The sequence below is a fragment of the Castor canadensis genome, chromosome 9 (genome assembly GCF_047511655.1).
Source record: "Castor canadensis chromosome 9, mCasCan1.hap1v2, whole genome shotgun sequence".
Lineage (NCBI taxonomy): Eukaryota > Metazoa > Chordata > Mammalia > Rodentia > Castoridae > Castor > Castor canadensis.
This window is the reverse complement of record NC_133394.1, coordinates 15,834,274-15,853,599: the sequence shown is the minus strand read 5'-3', so window position 1 is coordinate 15,853,599 and position 19,326 is coordinate 15,834,274. Positions and strand designations below refer to the sequence as shown.

The 19,326-nt window shown below is 38.8% G+C and overlaps 1 protein-coding gene across 2 annotated transcripts in view; it reads left to right on the top strand.

The window, feature by feature from the left end:
• Positions 1 to 741: 741 nt before the first annotated feature.
• The window catches only part of Prmt9 (protein arginine methyltransferase 9), a 40,570-nt gene continuing 21,985 nt past the window's right edge, over positions 742 to 19,326 (top strand). Inside the window, exons 1-7 of one of the 2 annotated variants that reach the window (XM_020181362.2) lie at positions 742 to 1,162; positions 3,689 to 3,837; positions 6,635 to 6,871; positions 7,673 to 7,840; positions 10,396 to 10,498; positions 11,307 to 11,413; positions 17,732 to 17,921. In XM_020181362.2, coding sequence (XP_020036951.1) covers positions 968 to 1,162; positions 3,689 to 3,837; positions 6,635 to 6,871; positions 7,673 to 7,840; positions 10,396 to 10,498; positions 11,307 to 11,413; positions 17,732 to 17,921 — 1,149 coding nt within the window. In that variant the 5' untranslated portion in view covers positions 742 to 967. Of the gene's footprint in view, positions 1,163 to 3,688; positions 3,838 to 6,634; positions 6,872 to 7,672; positions 7,841 to 10,395; positions 10,499 to 11,306; positions 11,414 to 17,731; positions 17,922 to 19,326 lie in introns of those variants that run through there. The other variant, XM_074041252.1, reaches the window with a different exon arrangement.

Genomic DNA, 19,326 nt, shown 5'->3' with positions numbered 1-19,326 from the left:
GGACGGAGGAACCCCTGAAGTGTGTTAGTTTGCCATGCACAATGCTCTGGTTTTCCTTTCTTGCTAAGATCTGCATCATCAACATTTAAAAACGGGAACAAAAATAACGTATTTTAAGTTGCTATTCCCACGCCGCTTTCCCCTTTTCAAGTTTCAAATTTATACCTCAGGGGCCACACTTGAATAAACTTTCTCTGTATCAATGTAAACAGGTGATCAGGAAACTTGGATTCGAGCCATAGCGATGCCACTAACTGGCTATGTGGCCTTGCCAAAGTACTTCTGGGGATTGTCACCTTTTGCTTCTCTAAAATGAGTGTGACCCAGAGGTCCACCTCACAGGGCTTTGTAAGAATGATTTAAAATAATGCCTGTTAAAGTACATTCTCTACCAGGGATGTATCTAAGGGCTTTTTCTTCTTTTTTATCCGCGTGCTCATTCCAGGCTTGCGATGGTGGCATTGGTGCATCGCGATCCAAACACAAGCGTAACCACCAGGCCTGGCGTCCGCGCGGGCTGCATCTGCACAGCAGGGGCTCCTAGTCGTAGTCACGCCCTCCTAGGAGCAAGGGAAGAGAGACAGAAAGCTCTTCTTGTTGGGTTCCGCCGGGGTAAAAACCTGCATCAAAAGGGCAGAGTCCCAGGAACTCCGCTCACGCGCGCGCAATGGCCAACCGCGCGCTTGGCGACGTGCGCGTGACGTCGTGCGCGCCGACGTCATCACCGCGCGCGCCCGTCCACCCGAGCCCGCAGTTGCCGGATGAGTCTTGCGCGTTGTGCGCCGGCTTCCTGCCAAGGAGAGGGCGGGGCTTCCGGCTGGGCGTAGGTGGGAGCGCTCACCTGCGACAGACAGCTTTCCCCAGGTGCATCTGGAGCGGTGGTCGGTCACATGGACCTGTAGTATCGTCATCTCCTCTATCCAAGCCATCTTATCTTCCCTGGGCTCACACAAACGGTGACGCGGCCATGCCGAACTCTCGGCCTAGGCCCAGGTCCCGCCGGGGCGCCGGGGGCGGTGCGGGGACCGCGGGCCGGGACGAGCTGGTGTCGCGGTCCTTGCGGAGCGCAGAGCACTGCCTGGGCGCCCAGGACTTCGGCACAGCCTATGCCCATTACCTCCTGGTGCTCAGCCTGGCGCCGGAGCTGAAAGACGACGTGAAGGTGAGGGTACTTCCTTTTCTAGCTTGCTGCCACAATCCTCCGTTTTTGTAAAAAAAGTTTTTTTTAAAAGGGGGTCCTAGGTCAGTGACTGGTGGTTGCATTTATTAATATTTACTGTGCATCCATGACTCCTTAATTTATTCAGACTCACGACAATCCAGCAAAAAATTCTGCCGGCTCCACCTTCAAACTTATGTCCGGTTTTCACCACTTTCTCGTTTACTGCTCTGATTGAAACCACAGTCATCTGCTGACTTTTGGAAAAGGTTCTTTAGGGGGCTCCTTCCTGCAGTCCATCTCTACACTGCCAGCTTTTTATAGCAAAAGTCAAATGATCTCATGTCCATTTCACTTAAAATTTCGAAGGGCCTCGAATTGCAAATGAGGCGGCAGGGTAAGCCTGTCCCTCTCCCTGTTTCTTATTTAAGCACGTCCTTCCTTGGAGCCTTTGCAATTGTACATATTGTATGTAGGAAGTATGTCTTTGACCAGTGTACGATTAATCTACAGTAATCATTATTTGAAGATGTGTCTCTAAGCTTCAGTGATTATTTGTAACAGTTACTCTGTGGCAAAGCTGTGCATTTTTTCCAGTAGTTTCAGAATCTGAATTTCGAAAAATGATTTCATTTAGTTTCATATTCAGCTTTCAGCTGCAGGCTATTTCACTTTATTTCATCCAGGGTTTCTGGACTCCAGTACTATTGCCATTTCTGATGGGATAATTTCTTGAGAGTGTGTATGCTGTCCTGTGTATTGTAGGATGTTTATTTAGCAGCATCTCTGTTCTTCCCCCGCTAGATGTCAGTAGCATCTAGACTTTACTAGTTCTGGTAAATTTAGAATACGTTTCAGGACCTACTGGTCTACTGCATGAGGAGATGATGGTAGATGTTTCCTCTTCTGTATGTAGGCAGCTGTAGAATAATGGATCAGCTCAGGTGTCCTTTCCTCAGTTCTTTGTTTCCTCTTCTGTAAATGGGGGACAGTGTGTCTCTTACTGATATTTAGTGTGTATTAAAAGAGTATGTAAAATTAGACTGGGGTTGTAGCTCAGTGGTAGCATGTTTGAGGTTCTGGGTTCAATTCCCAGCAGTGGGGAAAAAGTATATGTAAAATTTGTATTGCAATGCCTCACACGCAGTAGAGTTCAGTAACTAGTTCTGTTTCTTGCTGAACACGATTCATATTTCTTTGCAAAAGTCTCATTTGCAGAAATCTTAGTTCCTGCTGCTCCCTTTGTTCTTCACACTCACACACTCCAGCCACACCAAGCTACTATACTGTAGAGCCCTTCATCCATTTCATATAATCTCTTTTTTCCTTCACACAACCTAGAATCTCCTTCCTTTTTATTTATTTATTTTGGGCGATAGTGAGGTTTGAACTCAGGGCCTCATTCTTGCACTCTACCATTTGAACCATGCCTCCAGATCTTTTTGCTTTAGGTTATTTTCTTTTTTCCCTCATGGGGCTGGTATCTTGATCCTCTTACATAACACCTTCCTAGTAGTTGCAATCACAGGCGTGTGCCACCCTGCCAGGGCTAGACCTCTTTTATCCTTGTCTTTCTAGAAAACTCTGTCAAGATTTAGTTTCAGTTTATACTCTTCTGTGTAAAGTATGCAAAGATGATTTAAATTGTTTTCATGACAAAGCTGGAATGTTTAAAGTCTGCTGTGTTTTTGCAATGTAGAGGCATGGAAAATGGCTGGAGGGAGAGAGATTAGAGCTAGGCTGGCAGAAAACAATTGCTGTGCTCCAGCAAGTGGGTACAAGGGTCAGATGAGGTTATATAGTGGGAATGGAGAGGAGGTGACACATTGGCTGTGTTTGGAATATTGTATGTGGAGTTAGTGTACCATTACAGGGTGACTTTGTGGTGTCAGGTTGAGTGATACCTTAACATCCTGTGAGAGGAATATAATGGGCCAGTTTGGAAGATTTGAACTTTTTTAAGATGGCTAAATTTCTTTTTACAGGGCTCTGTTAGGTTAGGAACAAAATTTATGCTTTTCATTATTGTATTTTAGTCCCAGTTCTTTGTGCATTGATTGCTGAAGAAATATTAAAAATGAGCTAACTTTGAGAAGACTGGGGATCCAGTGCCTGCCTGGTTGAGATGACCAATAGGAAACTGTATTTATGAGTCTGAGAATAAGGAGACAAAGTCTCATAAGTAGGTGGTAATTAGTGCATTGGGGTGGATAAGAAAAGAGGGTCAAGGATGAACTCCTGAAACCTAGGGACCCACGAGAAAAGAGGTCAGAGAGAATCAGAACAGTGAGATATGGCAGCCAAAAGAGGAAGAAGTTTATAGAGTGGCCTTTCTGTCTGATTCTGCATATTATTGGCATTAGTTGGTGAAATTTATTTGTGCAGATGTTTATTCAGCAAACAGTGCATACTGAAGTTAAATGAAATTTAAGATGGTCATTCAATAGTAATTCCATCCTCTGGAATGTTCAGCTGGTGTTGTATATTCTTCATCCTTACTGACTAATCACTTTTTTCTTATTTGTAAAGGAAACTTTTCAGTATACACTTTTCAGATGGGCTGAAGAGCTTGATGCACTCAGTCGAATACAAGACTTACTTGGTTGCTATGAGCAGGCCTTGGAACTCTTTCCTGATGATGAAGTGATCTGCAATAGTATGGGGGAACATCTCTTCAGGTTTGTAGTGATTTCAGTGTTACTTGTTAAGGATTATTCTGTACCGGTCTGAATAAGGGATAAATAAATTATACAGTAATTGGCTTTTTTTTTTTTTTGAGACAGAGTCTCGCTGTATTGTCCAGGCTGGTCTTAAATTTGTGGGTTCAAGTGATTCTCCTGCATCAGCTTCCTGTGTAGCTGAGACTACACAGGCAGCACCCTACAGGGTTATACACAGTCATTTGAACAGATGGGTTAGCATACAGAATTAACTGTAACAGGGGATTGGAGTGATAAAAGATCAGCTAGTGTAAGTAAGGAGAGCTCAAAAGAATTTCAGGTGGAAAATACAATCTATGTCATATACTACATAAAAGTCACTGTTCTAGGACTGAGGTAGAATATCTACAGAAGAGTTCCCCTAGTTTGAGATCTGTTCCTTGTTAGAGGGTGCAACTGTGGTTCAGACTGGCAGAGAAGTCGTGGTACCTTGCCAGGAAACTTGTAAATCTGTTCTCTGGAACCTGGGTTGCCTTTTGGGATGCCAGAGAAAGCCTCATGGGGAAGTGTTAAACCCAGGGCACACTGCTATAGAACCACAAGTAGGGTGAAGTCCTGAGGGAGGCTGTCCATTACTGCATGCTGCTGGCTGCCATGCAGTTAAGGAGCTTGGTGCTGGAGAAGCCCTAAGTACACTGGAACCAGGCATCAAAACCCCTTCTTCCTTTTCTGTTGTTCTTACATTTATGTAAGTAGAGTAAGTCTGTTGGATTTGGTTATATTTCCAGTTCATACACATGTAGGAATCATAATATTTTAAGGTTGTGTTTCAGGGTAAACTCAGTGTACTAAGAAACTACTTGTGTACACTTTTGGCATATTATAATAGTTGGTGACCTATTGTTATGTGATACTAGTCTAAGTAGTTGGTAATTACTGAGCCAAAAAATGTGGCATTAATTTTCTTTGAGGAGCTGTAACTAAACAAAATTTCTAACTCAGACATTGGTAATTCAGAATTTATGTTAGTGTGAGTATAGGTTTTGCTACACGGTTTGTCTTCATTCTTCAGGGCCATGGTTCTTAGGTTTTTGTTGTTGTTATTCTATACTACTATTCTCATCAAAAACAGCATGCCACTTCCTGCTAAAAGAATCACTGTTCCAGGAGAGAAAGATTTCCAAAGTAAATGATGACTTTGTCTCCTGAAATCTATTTATGAAACAAAATTTGTGTTTGGAGTGGACCATTTCTACTTTACAACCTTTTGTTAGTTCAATAGCATCAGATATAGACAAAATGTATTCAAGTTGGTAATCACGAAGATAATGATTTTCCTAGATGAAAGAGACATTCTGAGGCATTTTTGTAGACCATTAGTATTATTGACATCTATGTTGAATCTTTGAATGTAAGATACACGTTGAGTGGATTATATATTTTTAATTAGCTTTGAAGTTTAAGAAAATTGATGATGTATTAAATGTGAATCTTAAGGGAAGCACAAACTCAGGAAATTAATTAGGAGAAGGTTTGGCATTGATCCAACAGATTGATCATTGATACTTAGAACATTTTTTATTCACATTGGTAAATAAGTCTTAGCAAATTATGATTATATACAAATGTATTTCATACTTTACTGTGTGCTGTGCAGTGGCACAATAAGAAGTTAAGAATGGCCTATGTTGACCTTAAACATTTTAATTTTATATTAAAAAATGAATGTCTTTCATTTGACATGGCATTGCTTTTTGTTAGGGTGTGGTCTCCTGTTTGCCACAATGTCTTAACCATACCCAGAATGAGTAGCCCAATTAAGTTCCTTTAAAATGGACAGAATGCTGAAAGGTGCTTATGAAGACGTATGAGTGAGAAGAGTTCTAATAGCGTAGTTCTGTTCATTATGTGGTCTACAGGTTACTGGTTAATGCAGACAGTGAGTGCGTTTAGAAGATACACAGCAACTTGACGTTGCTGCGAATGCACGCATGTGGTAGGGAGCTCTCCTGTTGAACGGAGCATAGACCAACATGGATGCTGCCGGAAGGTGATGTTCTGTGAGCTGCATACTGCCCGGTGCAGTGTGCCATCCTGACTTACAAATAATTAGTTGTTTCAAAAAGGGACAAGGGTGCTTTACCACAGACAGTTTGAGAAGCTCTGCTCTAGATGGGTTGATAGTTTTCCCCCAGCTTACTTTTGATTTGCTCACATTTTAATTCAGTAGCAATTTTTGAGTGACTTGCCTTTGATTTTTTCCAAAATTAAGGTGTTCTTAGACATACCAGTTCTTTTTGGAGTCATATTTATTGATTTTACATGTATTTAATTTAAACATGTAATTGTGATGACAGTACAACTGGCATAAGCTAGTCTGGTAACAGATTCAACTGACTCTTTGTTAAGACTCTTACCATTTACTCAGCTGCTGAGAGAAAAGGCATGCACACTCCCTGGAGAGGGGCCCCAGCCATGTATGCTTTACAGAGGGACTAGCCTTCCACAGACCTGGTGTTCTCGCAAGTCATTTAAGACGGAGACGGTAACAAGAGCTTCTACATTTTAGCTCAACAGCAGTTTACATTCAAGTACCTGTCAGAGTCCTGGGATACATTAATAAATAGGGATCTACAAAAGAAAGAAGTCATGAGGAGAGCAGTCCTCACAGAAAGGTTTCCAAGGGAGGTAGACGCTTAACCTTCTCTGAGGTGTGGGGTGCTGGTGGGGGATTCCCGGTCCAGGTTGGTGGCGTCGTAATTGGTACATACAGTTGACTGTGCTTTGTCTTTTCCTTTGTGTTTTTGAACTCTAGAATGGGCTTTAGAGATGAGGCAGCTGGGTATTTTCATAAGGCAGTGAAGCTAAACCCTGATTTCAGTGATGCAAAGGAAAATTTTTATCGTGTTGCAAACTGGCTGGTGGAACGCTGGCACTTCGTCATGCTGAACGACGCCAGGAGGAACGCGATTTACAGTGCGGCAATCCGAAAGGCGGTTTGCGCAGGGTCCAGAACTGTTTTGGACATTGGAGCAGGAACTGGAATACTGAGGTTTGCTGTCATCGCTTTTAATTATCTTTACATCTCTACTGATGTAAGTTTCAGATTTTGCTAGGTACTAAAAACTTGCCATTGGAATTTCAAAATAGTAGTTTCGTATTTTGTTAGGGTTATTCATGCAACTACTATTATTGTGTTTTCCACTGTAACTTGCTTTATCAAGAGCTGGAGAAAACTAAGAAAAATTTGGGATTATTACTGAAATCTTAATAATTAATTTTATGAGTAGTTTTTGTATTACTATTCTGGTGGAATGTAGAAAGCTTATCAGCATTCTTCTTGTCCCTTGTATCTTCATAGTAGCATGCATATCGTGATTTTTTTTTTTTTTTTTTGCTGGTGCCAACAATGTAGAACAACTAATGATTGTGTTAAAGAATAAGAGACCGGGTGCGAAGGCTCAAGCCTGTGACTTTAGCTATGTAGGAGGTGGAAGTTCGTGTTTGAGGCTAGCCCGTGCAAAAAGTTTATGAGACCCCCCCATCTCAACTAATCATTGGGCATGGTGGTGCACACCAGTTACCCTAGCATTGCAGGGAAGCACAACAGGAGGATTGTCGTCCAGTTAGCCTGGGCATAAAGCAAGAAAAGACCCTGTCTCAAAAATAACCAACACAAAAAGGGCTGGCAGTGTGTGCTCAAGCAGGAGACTCTGAGTTCAACCTCTAGTGGGCTGGGGTGGAGAACGAGAAAAAAAACCCATGTTTAAGGCATCATAATTCCATTAAAACTTGAAAAATACAGTGAGTTTTATTTATTAATTTATTGATGGAGCACTTTTTTCCTTTGTAGCATGTTTGCTAAAAAAGCTGGCGCATACTCGGTATATGCCTGTGAGTTATCCAAGACCATGTATGAACTTGCCTGTGATGTAGTGGCTGCAAACAAGATGGAAGGAGGGATAAAACTCCTCCACATGAAGTCACTTGACATAGAAGTTCCAAAGCACATTCCTGAAAGGTATGTCGTAAAATTGTTTTACTGTTTATAATTCGCTGTTTTGTTTTTTTAATTTAAGATACATTTCTAGCTTCTAGTACAACAAAAATGCTAGAACCCTTATTTTGTAAAGATACAGATATCAGATAATATAGTGAAAGAAATAACATATGCTTCATAAAAATATTAAAAGATTTCGAGAAAAGTTTATGTCAAGGAATTTAATAAACTTGACCTTCAGCAAGTAATTTTACTTCTTTTTTAAATTAATGTCAGTGTTCTAATTTATAAATAGATAATACATCCTGTATGATCAATAGCTATTTAATAATTGTACTTAAAAATAAGCTAGGTGTAGTGGCACACACCTGTAATTTCAACTACTTGGGAGGCAGTAATCAGGAAGATTGCAGTTTGAGGCCAGCCCCATGGTGGGGGGGATGGGGACAGTTAGCAGGACCCCGTCTCAACCAGTAAGCTGGGCATAGTCATGTTTGCTTGTGGTACCAGCTACACAGGAGGCTGATAGGAGAATTGATGTTCAGGGCTGTCCGTGGGCAAAAATGTGAGACCTACCCCCAAAATAAAGCAAAACACAGCTAGAACTACTGTTCAAGTACTAGAGCTATACAAAGTATATAAAGCTCTGAGTTAAAAACTTCAGTACCAGCTCCCCTCAAAAAACAAAAACAAAAACCAAAAAAAACCATGAACCGAGCAGAGTCAATGGGCTTCCACACTTCACGTTAATATTCTTGTTTAAAATGAAATATTTGGAAGTGCCAGTTGTCAATATGTTTTTCCCTATGCCCTTTATATGCTTAAATATAATCCTGCAAGTCTTGACTTTTTAGTTTATCATCACATTGTGATCCATATCATAAAGGTAATGGAATTTGAGAACTGGAAGGGATATAAAAATCATCTGGTCAATACTCTCATTTTAGAGGGTTTCTTTCTTTTTAAAATACAATAGTTATTTTGTAACCTCTCTTGGTTATCTATCTTCTCATCATACTTAAATTTAAGTTTGAAAGTTTTTTTGTACTCAGTTGTTAATTTGAGTTCTGCGTTTTAAAAGTCTTCCACAGATAATTTGTTTGCATAGTACTTAACACTTTTCAGTGTTTTCTGCGTTTGTTTCCATAAAGAAATCTATTAGATTGTTAAGGTTGATATCTACCCATTTTGTAGGAAAAAAAAGCACTATCCTGAATTGTGTTAGTCTGCTTGGGTTGCCTTAAAATACCACACACTGTGTGGCTTACACAATAGGCAAGTATTTTCTCAAGTGAGCATTCTTTTCCTGACTTGAAGATAGCCATCATCTCTCTGTGTCTTCACATGGCTTTTCTTTTGTGTGGGAAAGATCTCCAGTGTCTCTTATTCTTTTATAAGGACAACAATCCTATTGGATTAGGGACTCGCCCTGATGAATTCATTTTACCTTAATTATCTCCTAATGGGTCTGTCTCCAGAAATAATCACTTTAGAGGTTAGGGGTTTCCACGTAAGAATTGGGGTGAGGAGCACAATTCAGCCTATGGCATAAATTAAAAGTTGCTCTAATTCATTTTATATTTTTCTCACAGATAAAGTTGTAGAAAAATCCATTAGCTTTGAATCAGGACATATGAATTTCAGTTCAGAATCTTGTTAATTCATTTGACTGTTAAGCAGATCTCTAGACTAAGATGCTAGACTAGAAGAAGTGAGATACAGTTCATATTCTAAATGTACGCAATTACAAATACTGAAATTATAAATACTGGGTTTAGGCATTGTGGAGGATACCAAAGTCAGTTTTGCCCACGAGGCACCTACCATCTAGATGGGAAGATAAAGAATACTGCTGAAACTTGTTTTTTATCTTTAGATTACAAAATGAATGTTACCATTAGCAGCAGTAACTAAGAAGTTCAGAGAGGGGAGAAATTATTTTGGTGCCTCTTCAGTAGAATTTTGGAGAAAGAAAGAATGGATGGAGAGCAGAGGTCTGTGGAATAGGCTTTTGTGAAGACTCAAGAGAAGTGGTGAGATGCACAATCAACATGTAGGAGGCAAACTTGGGTAATGCAGAATCACAGAAGGTAGAGATCGTATTGTTGAGAGGGAGGTCTCTCACCAGTGTTGAATGTTACTCATAGATTAAGAAAATGGCAGTTGAGAAAGACAGTTCATTTTGATAAGTGGGGAGTCATTGATGAGAGAGTGTATTTTTATAGAGTGTTAGAGTGGGAAGGGGCTGGGAAAGATAAGGGTATGAACCACTCTTGAGGACTTAGGTGATGTAATGCAAGAAGAGCCTGAGGAGGCATCAGTGCCCAGTGAGGTTGTTATCAGTGCGCTGCCCCAATGCAAGCACGAGCGAGTAGGGAACAGATGAGCCCAAGGAACATTATAGTTAAGTTCCTCAGGATTCAGGGGAAGATAGCAAAATGAAATGTATTACAGAAATTTACATGTGGACTGTTTCTATAACATACTCTTCATTTCTCTCTTCTCTCAGCTTTGAAATCTTTATATAAATAGCATGACATTTTACTTACATGTATCTTTAAAAAATCATTCTATAGAGTGTCCCTAGTTGTAACAGAAACTGTCGATGCAGGTTTATTTGGAGAAGGAATTGTGGAGAGTTTAATTCATGCATGGGAGCATTTACTTTTGCAACCAAAGGTAAGCAGCGTAAAAACACATTTGATTAAGAATTCATTATTTCAACAGATTTATTGAGTCCCTACAGTACTTGCAAAGCAATAAGAAATATTTTTCCCACCATCAAGTGGGAAAAATGGAAGAAGCACCATGAAAAAACATTTAAATAACGACATAGTAAATGTACACTTGTGTGCCCAAAAGGGGTTGATACAGGCAAAAAATACTTGATGAAGGAATTCACAGGAATTGAGGTGGCCTGGGGACTGACCATGGAAAGGTTAAGAGGTTAACTTTCAGTTTCACAGCCCTCACCGCTAGGGCTTTCAGCACATAATCAGAAGGGAGTGTAGTTATGCTGGCTTGGTACGGTTTAAGGTACTGTTGAGCCCAGGCTACTGATTGGACAAGGCTATTATATTTTGCATTAAAGTCTGCTATAGCCCCCAGATCATAGATACATAAATGTTCAATATGTATCATGAATGAAGAGGTTTTAGCATGCAATAAAAACTCACCATTTACAGAAAATGATACAGATTTAAAATAGTTAGGTATAGGTTGAAAAGAAGAACTGTTTATTATTCAAGAGGTAATTAAAGTCATACCTCACCTCAGTCTTTTGTTATGCAGACTTACCTTGTAAAAAAGTTACTTTTTTTAATACCTGTAATCCATTGCTATATACATATATACGTAGCCATGAAAATACTTAACGTTTGCCTTTACTTATTTTTTCTTATAAATCACCAAAGCTTATACATATACATTTTACATACACATTTTTTGTATATATGTAATAATGTGATTTTTCTTGTCACATTTTCAGACCAAAGGTGAAAATGGTAATTGTGAAAAGTATGGGAAGGTAATACCAGCAAGTGCTGTTATATTTGGGATGGCGGTAGAATGTGCAGAGATAAGAAGACATCATAGGTAAGTGACTGATAGTAATGTTACAAAACAGTAATTTTAATAATACTGCACTTTAGCCAGACATGTTGGTATACTACTGTAATCTCACTGAAGCAGGAGGATTGTAAGTTGAATACCAGCCTGGGCTACATAGCAAATTTCAGGACAGCCCAAGGCTATATAGCAAGACTGTGTCTCAAAAAAAAAAAAACCTCAAAACCAAAAAACCCAACACAAAAAGAAAACTTCCTAAAGTAGGCTGGGTACTGGTAGCTTACACCTGTAACCCTGGCTACTTGGGAGACTGAGATTGGGAGGCTCATGGTTTGAGCCCAGCCTGGGCAAATAATTCTTGGGATATTATCACCAGACTAACCAGAGCAAAATGGACTGGAGGTGTGGCTCAAGCAGTAGAGTGCCTGCTTTGCAGGAGTGAAGACCTGAGTTCAAACCCCAGACCCACCCCTCCTAAAAAAGTACTCCCAAAAGTACTATACTTCAAAAGTTATTTAGTGCATATTTATTTGGGTAAGCATTTGTAGTTTTTTGACCTTTAAATTCATGCTGTTTACATTAGCCTTTAAAAAAATTTTATTTTATTTTATTTTTTTTTTTATGGAAAATTAATTTTAGTACAACATAGTACCCTTCAGTTGGTACATTCAGACTGACTTTAGGTGAAATTTGAACAAGAATTTCCAATGTGAAAATAGATTGCAGCTTTAATCCTTTTTTTGGTAACTCTTCAGTATTAAAATGACTAGTAGATGGGCAGGATGCAATTTCAGACCTTTCTAAGAAGTCCTCTCCCATAGTAACTTAACGGTAGTAAAATGTGACGTAAAAACATTTTAGAAGGTATTGGTGAATAAAAGAAGGAAGGAAAAATCACTCGATTGCTCAGTAGTAAATAACTACTGATCATCTTTGCTATATGTCCTTCCTTCATCTTTTTGTTGTGTATCAGAGAGATAGTAACAATGTTGAGATTGGTACGTGTAGCACAGGACCAGACAGACAATGGCCTTCATTAGCAGACTGACTGAATGAGCGTGTTCTGGTCTCACATTAGCCCTGTGTAAATAAATGTGTGAGTTTATGAATTTGTTTCAAAAACATCAGTGAATATATTTGCATTTTCTTTGGGACCTCTTCATGTTAATAGATTTGATTCGTGATTTTTAAAATCAGTTTCTTATAAAGCAGATACTTTAAAGCAACTGAGGCCAATAGAAGAAGGGGACCAGGAACTAGAGAAACGGTTAGTTTAAGAAGAATTAATTTAGAAGGTAACACACATGTACAGGAAAGCAATGCGAGTCAACTCCCTGTATAGCTATCCTTATCTCAACTAGCAAAAACCCTTGTTCCTTCCTATTATTGCTTATGCTCTCCCTTCAAGAAAATTAGAGATAAGGGCAAAATAGTTTCTGCCTGGTAGTGAGGGATTTGGGGGTGTAAGGGAGGGAGCTGGGGGTGGGCGGGTAAGGGAGGGGGCGGGGGGGGGGGAAAGGGAGAGAAATGACCCAAACATTGTATGCACATATTAAAAAAATAAAATCAGTTTCTTAATGTTATGTGTTTAGAATTTTTTGGCTGCTTCCACTTTTCTGCTTTTAAGAACCAGGATAAACATCTTTACATCATGTTCTTAGGAACTTGTCTATTATTTTCTTTATCATTTTGTAAGACAGTGTCTTGCTATGTAGGTCAGTCTGACCTTGAACTCATGATCCTCTTGCCTCAGCCTCCCAAATGCTAGAATACTGCTGCCCTGCTTCCTTATTATTTTATTAGGATAAATTCCTTAGTAAGAAGTGACTGAGTTAAAGGGATATACACTTTTCAGGTTACTGAAATGTGTTGCTGAATTGCCTAGTAGAAAAGCTGGGTTGTGTCTCCTTGAGATTTCTTGTTGTAATGTGACTCTAGACACCTTGCCTTCGATAGTTCCTCTCTTTGTTTTATAGGAAAACCACTAAAATTGTGTACTTAAGCAAAATAGAAATTAAGTACCTAGTACCTACCATAATAAAATAGGATAACTTCAGATCAGTTGCCAACTGTACACTAGAGGGTTTTGTAAAGATGAAAATGCCATATATTCTGATGGAGTAAGTCTGCGTGAGTGAGGCCCAGTACCGTTTTCTTTTTTACAAAGTTCAGCAGTGCAAGTTGAAGACTATTTGTGCTGGAAGCTGGGTATGGTGGGTCATGCCTGTAATCCCAGGTATTGAGAAGGCAGAAATCAGGAGGCTTGTGGCTTCAGGCAAGTCCTGGCAAACAAGTTAGTGAGGAACCTCCCCTCCATCTGAACCTAAAAGCTGGGTATGTTAGCATGTGTCTATAATCCCAACTACACAAGAAGCCTACGCAGGAGGATTGCAGTCTGAGTCTGACCCCAGGCAAAGGTAAGGCCTTAGCTGAAAAATAACTAAAGCAAAATGAGTGAGTAGCAGGGAGATGATGGCTCAAGTGGCTAGAAAGTGAGAGACCGTGAATTTAAATCCCAGTGCCACAAAACAAAGCAAAAGGTGCTGAAAAGATACATGTGAGTGCTATTCCATTGTTTCCTGGTAGAAATATTTAAGAGTCATTATTATAAAAATTATCATTTGGAACCTAATCACTTGGATCTTACGTTTACTTGAACAAGCAAGTATTTGAATATAATTGAGGAACTGTGAAACTTGCCTTTTTTAGTGATAAGCACATAGACATCAAATCAGTATTTGATGTAAGGAGAAATACATCAGCAAAACACAAGGAATCTAGACATAGATGTTGAAGTTATATGGACTTATATATGATATAGGTGTGCTATTTCAGATCCATGGAGAAAGTTGAGATGATATATTTCATTTGAGGAAAAATGTTTGATCCCCTACTTTTAATTCTGGATGGATTAAACACATAAGTATAAAAGACTGCATTAAATGGCGAAGGCTTCCCAAAGCAAAATACAGGATAGGGTCCAGAAGCCATAAAAGATTGACAAATTAGACCACATTTAAGAAAAATCAGTGTGATGAAAGATACAGTACTCTAAAGTTAAGACAAGTGACACAGGTAAAAATTGGCCACCTTCACATGAAAGCTTGAACAAAAACTGAAAAGGCCAAAAAAAGCATGAATGCCCTAATTTTGTTGGTCAAAGAAATGGAAGTTAATATTGATAGGATAACATCTTTAACTGCTTATATTAGCAGATTGCTTATTTATATATGATATCTTATTTTTCATACATGTGGGGAAAATTTATACGTTGTTGGTACATTTTAGTAGCTCAGTGAAACTACTTATTTCAGTAGTTTATTTTATAACAAAACTGAAGATGTCTACATCTTTGGCTGCTTCTGGGAATCTATCCTGACAAACACTTGTGTATGCAAAGGTTTCATTGTAATACTGTAATTGGAAAAAAAAAGCGCAAAACTACCTGAATATTTATCAACAAGAAACTCTTTCAATGAATTATGATTGAACAGTCACCCAGTGCAATATTGTACAAATATCCAAAAAAGTTCAGGTACACGCATAGAAAGAAAAGAAATTCATGGTATCCTGGTATGTGTAAAAGACAAGGCATGACCCTAGGAGCAGCAATGCTCACCTAAAGAAGCTATAGCCTCTGCAGAAATGACTGCTTCACGGACTGGGCAGGATGGATTCAAGATGTTTCTGGAATATCTTGTGTCAGAAAGTAAGGAAGTGCTTAAAAAAAAAATCATGGGGCATTTCTATTATTTTTTTTGGTTTTTAGAGAGAGGGGGCTTGCTGTTTAACCCAGTCTAGCCTTGAACTTGCCACCTTCCTCTCTCAGCCTCCTGAGTGCTGGGATTACAGATGTGTGCCACCACTCATGCCACCTTGTGGCATTTTAAAAGGACACAAAAAGCATGCTTGAAGAGTCTCCACAGGCCAAGTCTGGGATAATTTAAAAACCAAAATAAATGAAGGCTATGAATTAAGTACCAAAACCCATTAAATAAGGATCCATGAATTCCTACTTATAATAGATTATAAATACATAAATAGGGTAAAAGGTCACATCTTACAGTGGAATGCTGACTAATAATAGAGAAACGGTGTAGAATTACTCTTTGCAGTCATCATGTAAAGAAAGATGCAGGCAAGAATCATGAAAGGATGCTGAATCAGGGAGGAAATCTAGAGAGGGTTAGGGTATCACAGAGTTTTAAAGCATCTTTTTTGCAAAGTACTTATTATTGAAGGAAAATTGAAAGTGTACAGAGAAGAAATCACACAGCATCTTTACCAAGTGATCAGAATTAACATCACTAGGAAGATTTCTGGTGAGGACACTTTCTTCCATAGTGTTGCATCCAGAATGTATACCAGTACCTAATTGTGAGGTAACCACAGACAAACCCAAGTTGGGGCCTTTTTGTAAAATAACTAGCTTAACTTTTTAAAAAATGTCAGTGTCAGGAGAGACAAAGCAAAGATGAACTATTCTAGATTAAACGAGATGAAAGGGACTGTTGACAAACTTAGAATGTAGATTCTAGACTGGAAAATACTAAGGTAGCAGTACTGTGACTAAAGAGAATGTCCTTATTTGTAATAATATTTCATTGAAGTATCTATTGAAGGATAATAGGTATAGTGAACACAAACTACTGTCAAACAGCACAAAAGAAAAATAGACAAGGAGTGATAAGACAAATAGCAAAGTATTAAAAAAGTATATATGCTTTGGAAACTCGTCTATAAATTTGGAAGGTACTCATCAAACTTAACAGTTAAGCAATAGGATAAGGAGTACTGTGAAGGTGGATGTTCATTTTTTGCTGTATTTGATGTTTTGGTGATAAGTTTTTATTTGTATTTTATAATCTAAATTTGTGTTTCTATAACTTGTGACTTTTAATTAAGTTATTAAAATAATTATTTCCATTTGATTTACTTTTTTGAGAGTATAATAAAAATTTCTAGAAAGAGACTAATTGAACTTCTAAAATTTATGAAGGCAAATTGACTAAAAAATAAATGCTTCTGAGGTGATACTGAAATGTTTTCTTTTTATAAAGTGGTGTTGCTAAAATAGTCACTAAGTGTTTTTTTTTTTTTTCAGTGTAAATTTTATGAACACAATCTTTTTGATAGTACTGGGATTTGTACTCAGCCTTATGCTTGCTAGGCCAGCCCTCCACCACTTGAGCCACACTCCCAACCCTATGAACATTTTATAGCAAGTGCATAAACCTTAAGTTTGTGATTTGATTAATTTTCACTAAATTGGTGCCCTTGTATAATCAGTACTCAGATCTGGGACCAGAACATTACTATCACCTTAGAAAGTCCCTACAACCTCACTCCCCCGAGAGTAGCCACTATCCTGACATCAAACACCATACATTAGTGTTGTCTCTTGTATTTTGTGCAAATAGAATCATAGTATGATTTTTTATGTGTGAGCACACATGCATCTGGCTTCTTTTGTCCAACATAGCTATGTTGTTTTGTATAGTTTGTTCATTTTCATTGCTGAATAATACTCCATTCTATGAATATACCAGAGTACATTTGTCTGTTTTACTGTTGATGGACATTTAGGTTTTATCAGTTGGCTATTGGAAACAGTGGAGCTATAAACAAAACATTCTTGAATTTTTTTTTTTTAGTGGTACTAGGGTTTGAACTCAAGTCCTTGTGCATGCTAGGCAGGCACTGTACCAGTTGAGCCATGCTTCCAGTCCCGTGAACACTATTTCAGTGACAATGTGGATGAATATTTGCTTGCTGTATTCCCAGAAGTGAAGATGCTAAACACTGTGAGGTTGCTGTGTCAAGTGAGTCTAGACTAGATAGGTCCATCTTCTTAGGTACTGCAGTGGTCTTCCAAAGTGGTTTTAGTAATTTTACACTCCTGCCAGCAGTGCTGGACTGAATATACACCTCCACTCAGTGTTGACAGCTTCATTTCCCTCTTCTGGGGTGTATACTGTGCACGATGGTTTTACTTCATTACCCAGACAGTAACTGAAGCCAAGCAACTTTTCATTTGTAGGAATTTTAAAATGTAGTTTGGATATAAGTCCTTCATTGAATTATATATTTGAATATTTTCTTTCAGTGATTTGCATTTTTACTTACTGGGCATCCTTTTATGAGAAGAGGTCCTTAATTTTAATATAGACCTATGTATCATTTGTTTCCTTTATGTCATTGTATGTATAATTTAAGAAACCTTTGCCTATGTGGTTTTACTTCATTTTTGTATTTATTTTTTCTGGACTCAGTATTAGAAGGTGCTTCTTGATTCTTTTAAAACCCATCTTTCTCCCCACCTTCTCGTATTTCATCTCTCACCAGAGTGGGTATTAAGGACATTGCTGGTATCCATTTGCCAACAAATGTGAAATTTCAGAGTCCAGCTTATTCTGTAGATACTGAAGAAACAGTTGAGCCTTACACGACTGAGAAGATGAGTCGAGTTCCTGGAGGGTATTTGGCTTTGACAGAGTGCTTTGAAATTATGACAGTAGACTTCAACAATCTTCAGGTAAAAACAAAAAGCTTGATCATTATTTTCAAGCATTAAATTTCATACATTGTTTAAAATTATATGTAGGACAATGTTATGAGTTTGCATAATAATTTGCTTATTAGAGGTACAGAAAATGATTAAAGGGTAATTAATTAGACCTCTCTCTTAAATTATTCACTTAGTTTAAATACAAAGGAAAAGCTCCCTAAGATTTTGGAGGATGTACAGTGTGCCAGGTGCTTGTATATGTGTCTTAGGAAGCTCTTGTCATGTTACCCTTTTTTTTGTTTGTTTTTGTAGTATTGTTTTTGTAGTTTTTTTGTTTGTTTTTGTAGTATTGGGCCTTGAACTCAAAGCCTCACGCTTGCTAGGCAGGTGCTCTACCATTTGAGCCACTCCACCAGCACTTTATTGTATTGGGTATTTTTGAGATAGAGTCTTGAAAACTTACTTGTCTGGGCTGAACTCAAACCACAATTCTCCTGATCTCTGCCTTCCCAGTAGCTAGGATTACAGGCATGAGCCACTGGTGCCCAAATTAACAGTTTTCCTCGAAATGAACAAGAATCCAAATCTCAAGGTTGTATTTTATTAGGGTGGTTGACCAACTGTCCCGTTTTGGTTGCACAGAGGAGTTCCTGAGACAGAGGACTTTCAGGTTTATTTTATCTTATTTTTTGGTGGTGCTGGGGATGGAACCCACAGCCTCACACATGCTAGGTAAGCACTCTTACCACTTAGCTTCACCTCCCAACCCAAACTTTGAGTTTTAAAACCAGTTTAATCTTGAGAAATGCAGGACAAGTTTTTATAGGAAACTCGAACAGACACAGGACTCTGAGATGAGGAAGCAATGCTTTATTGTGCCGGCATAGACTCAGTGGACTCATGTCCAAAGGTTGAGCCTTGAGAACAAAGGGGTCTCACCTTATGTACCCTTGCAAGTAGGTTACAGAGGCAATAAAAAAAAAAAACAAAACAACAACAACAAGGTTTAACCCATATATGGTTATGTGCAATTCTATAGGCTACTTCACCCTAGTGCTAATGCCCTTCCACCCCTATTGCTGGTTACAAGGTTATTCTTCAGGTGGTTGCAACTAATTGAACAATTTGGTGTTGCTTGAACTTCAAGAGCATTGCTTATCTGACATAACATACCAATAGGAAATAACAGTTACAGCTGCTGATCACCCCAAGCTCCTCTTCCGTATTATTACTGCTGTGGTAATGGTGTTTGAATTCAGGGCCTTGCACTTGCTGGGCTTTCTCACTTGAGCCATGCCCCTAGTCCTTCTTCCTTTATTTATTTTTTGAATTGGGTCCTATGTTTATGTCTGGGCCAGTCTAGACTACTATTCTGTTCACACTTCTTTCGTAGCTAGGGTGTCAGGAGCAAGTCACCATGCCCAGGTTGAGG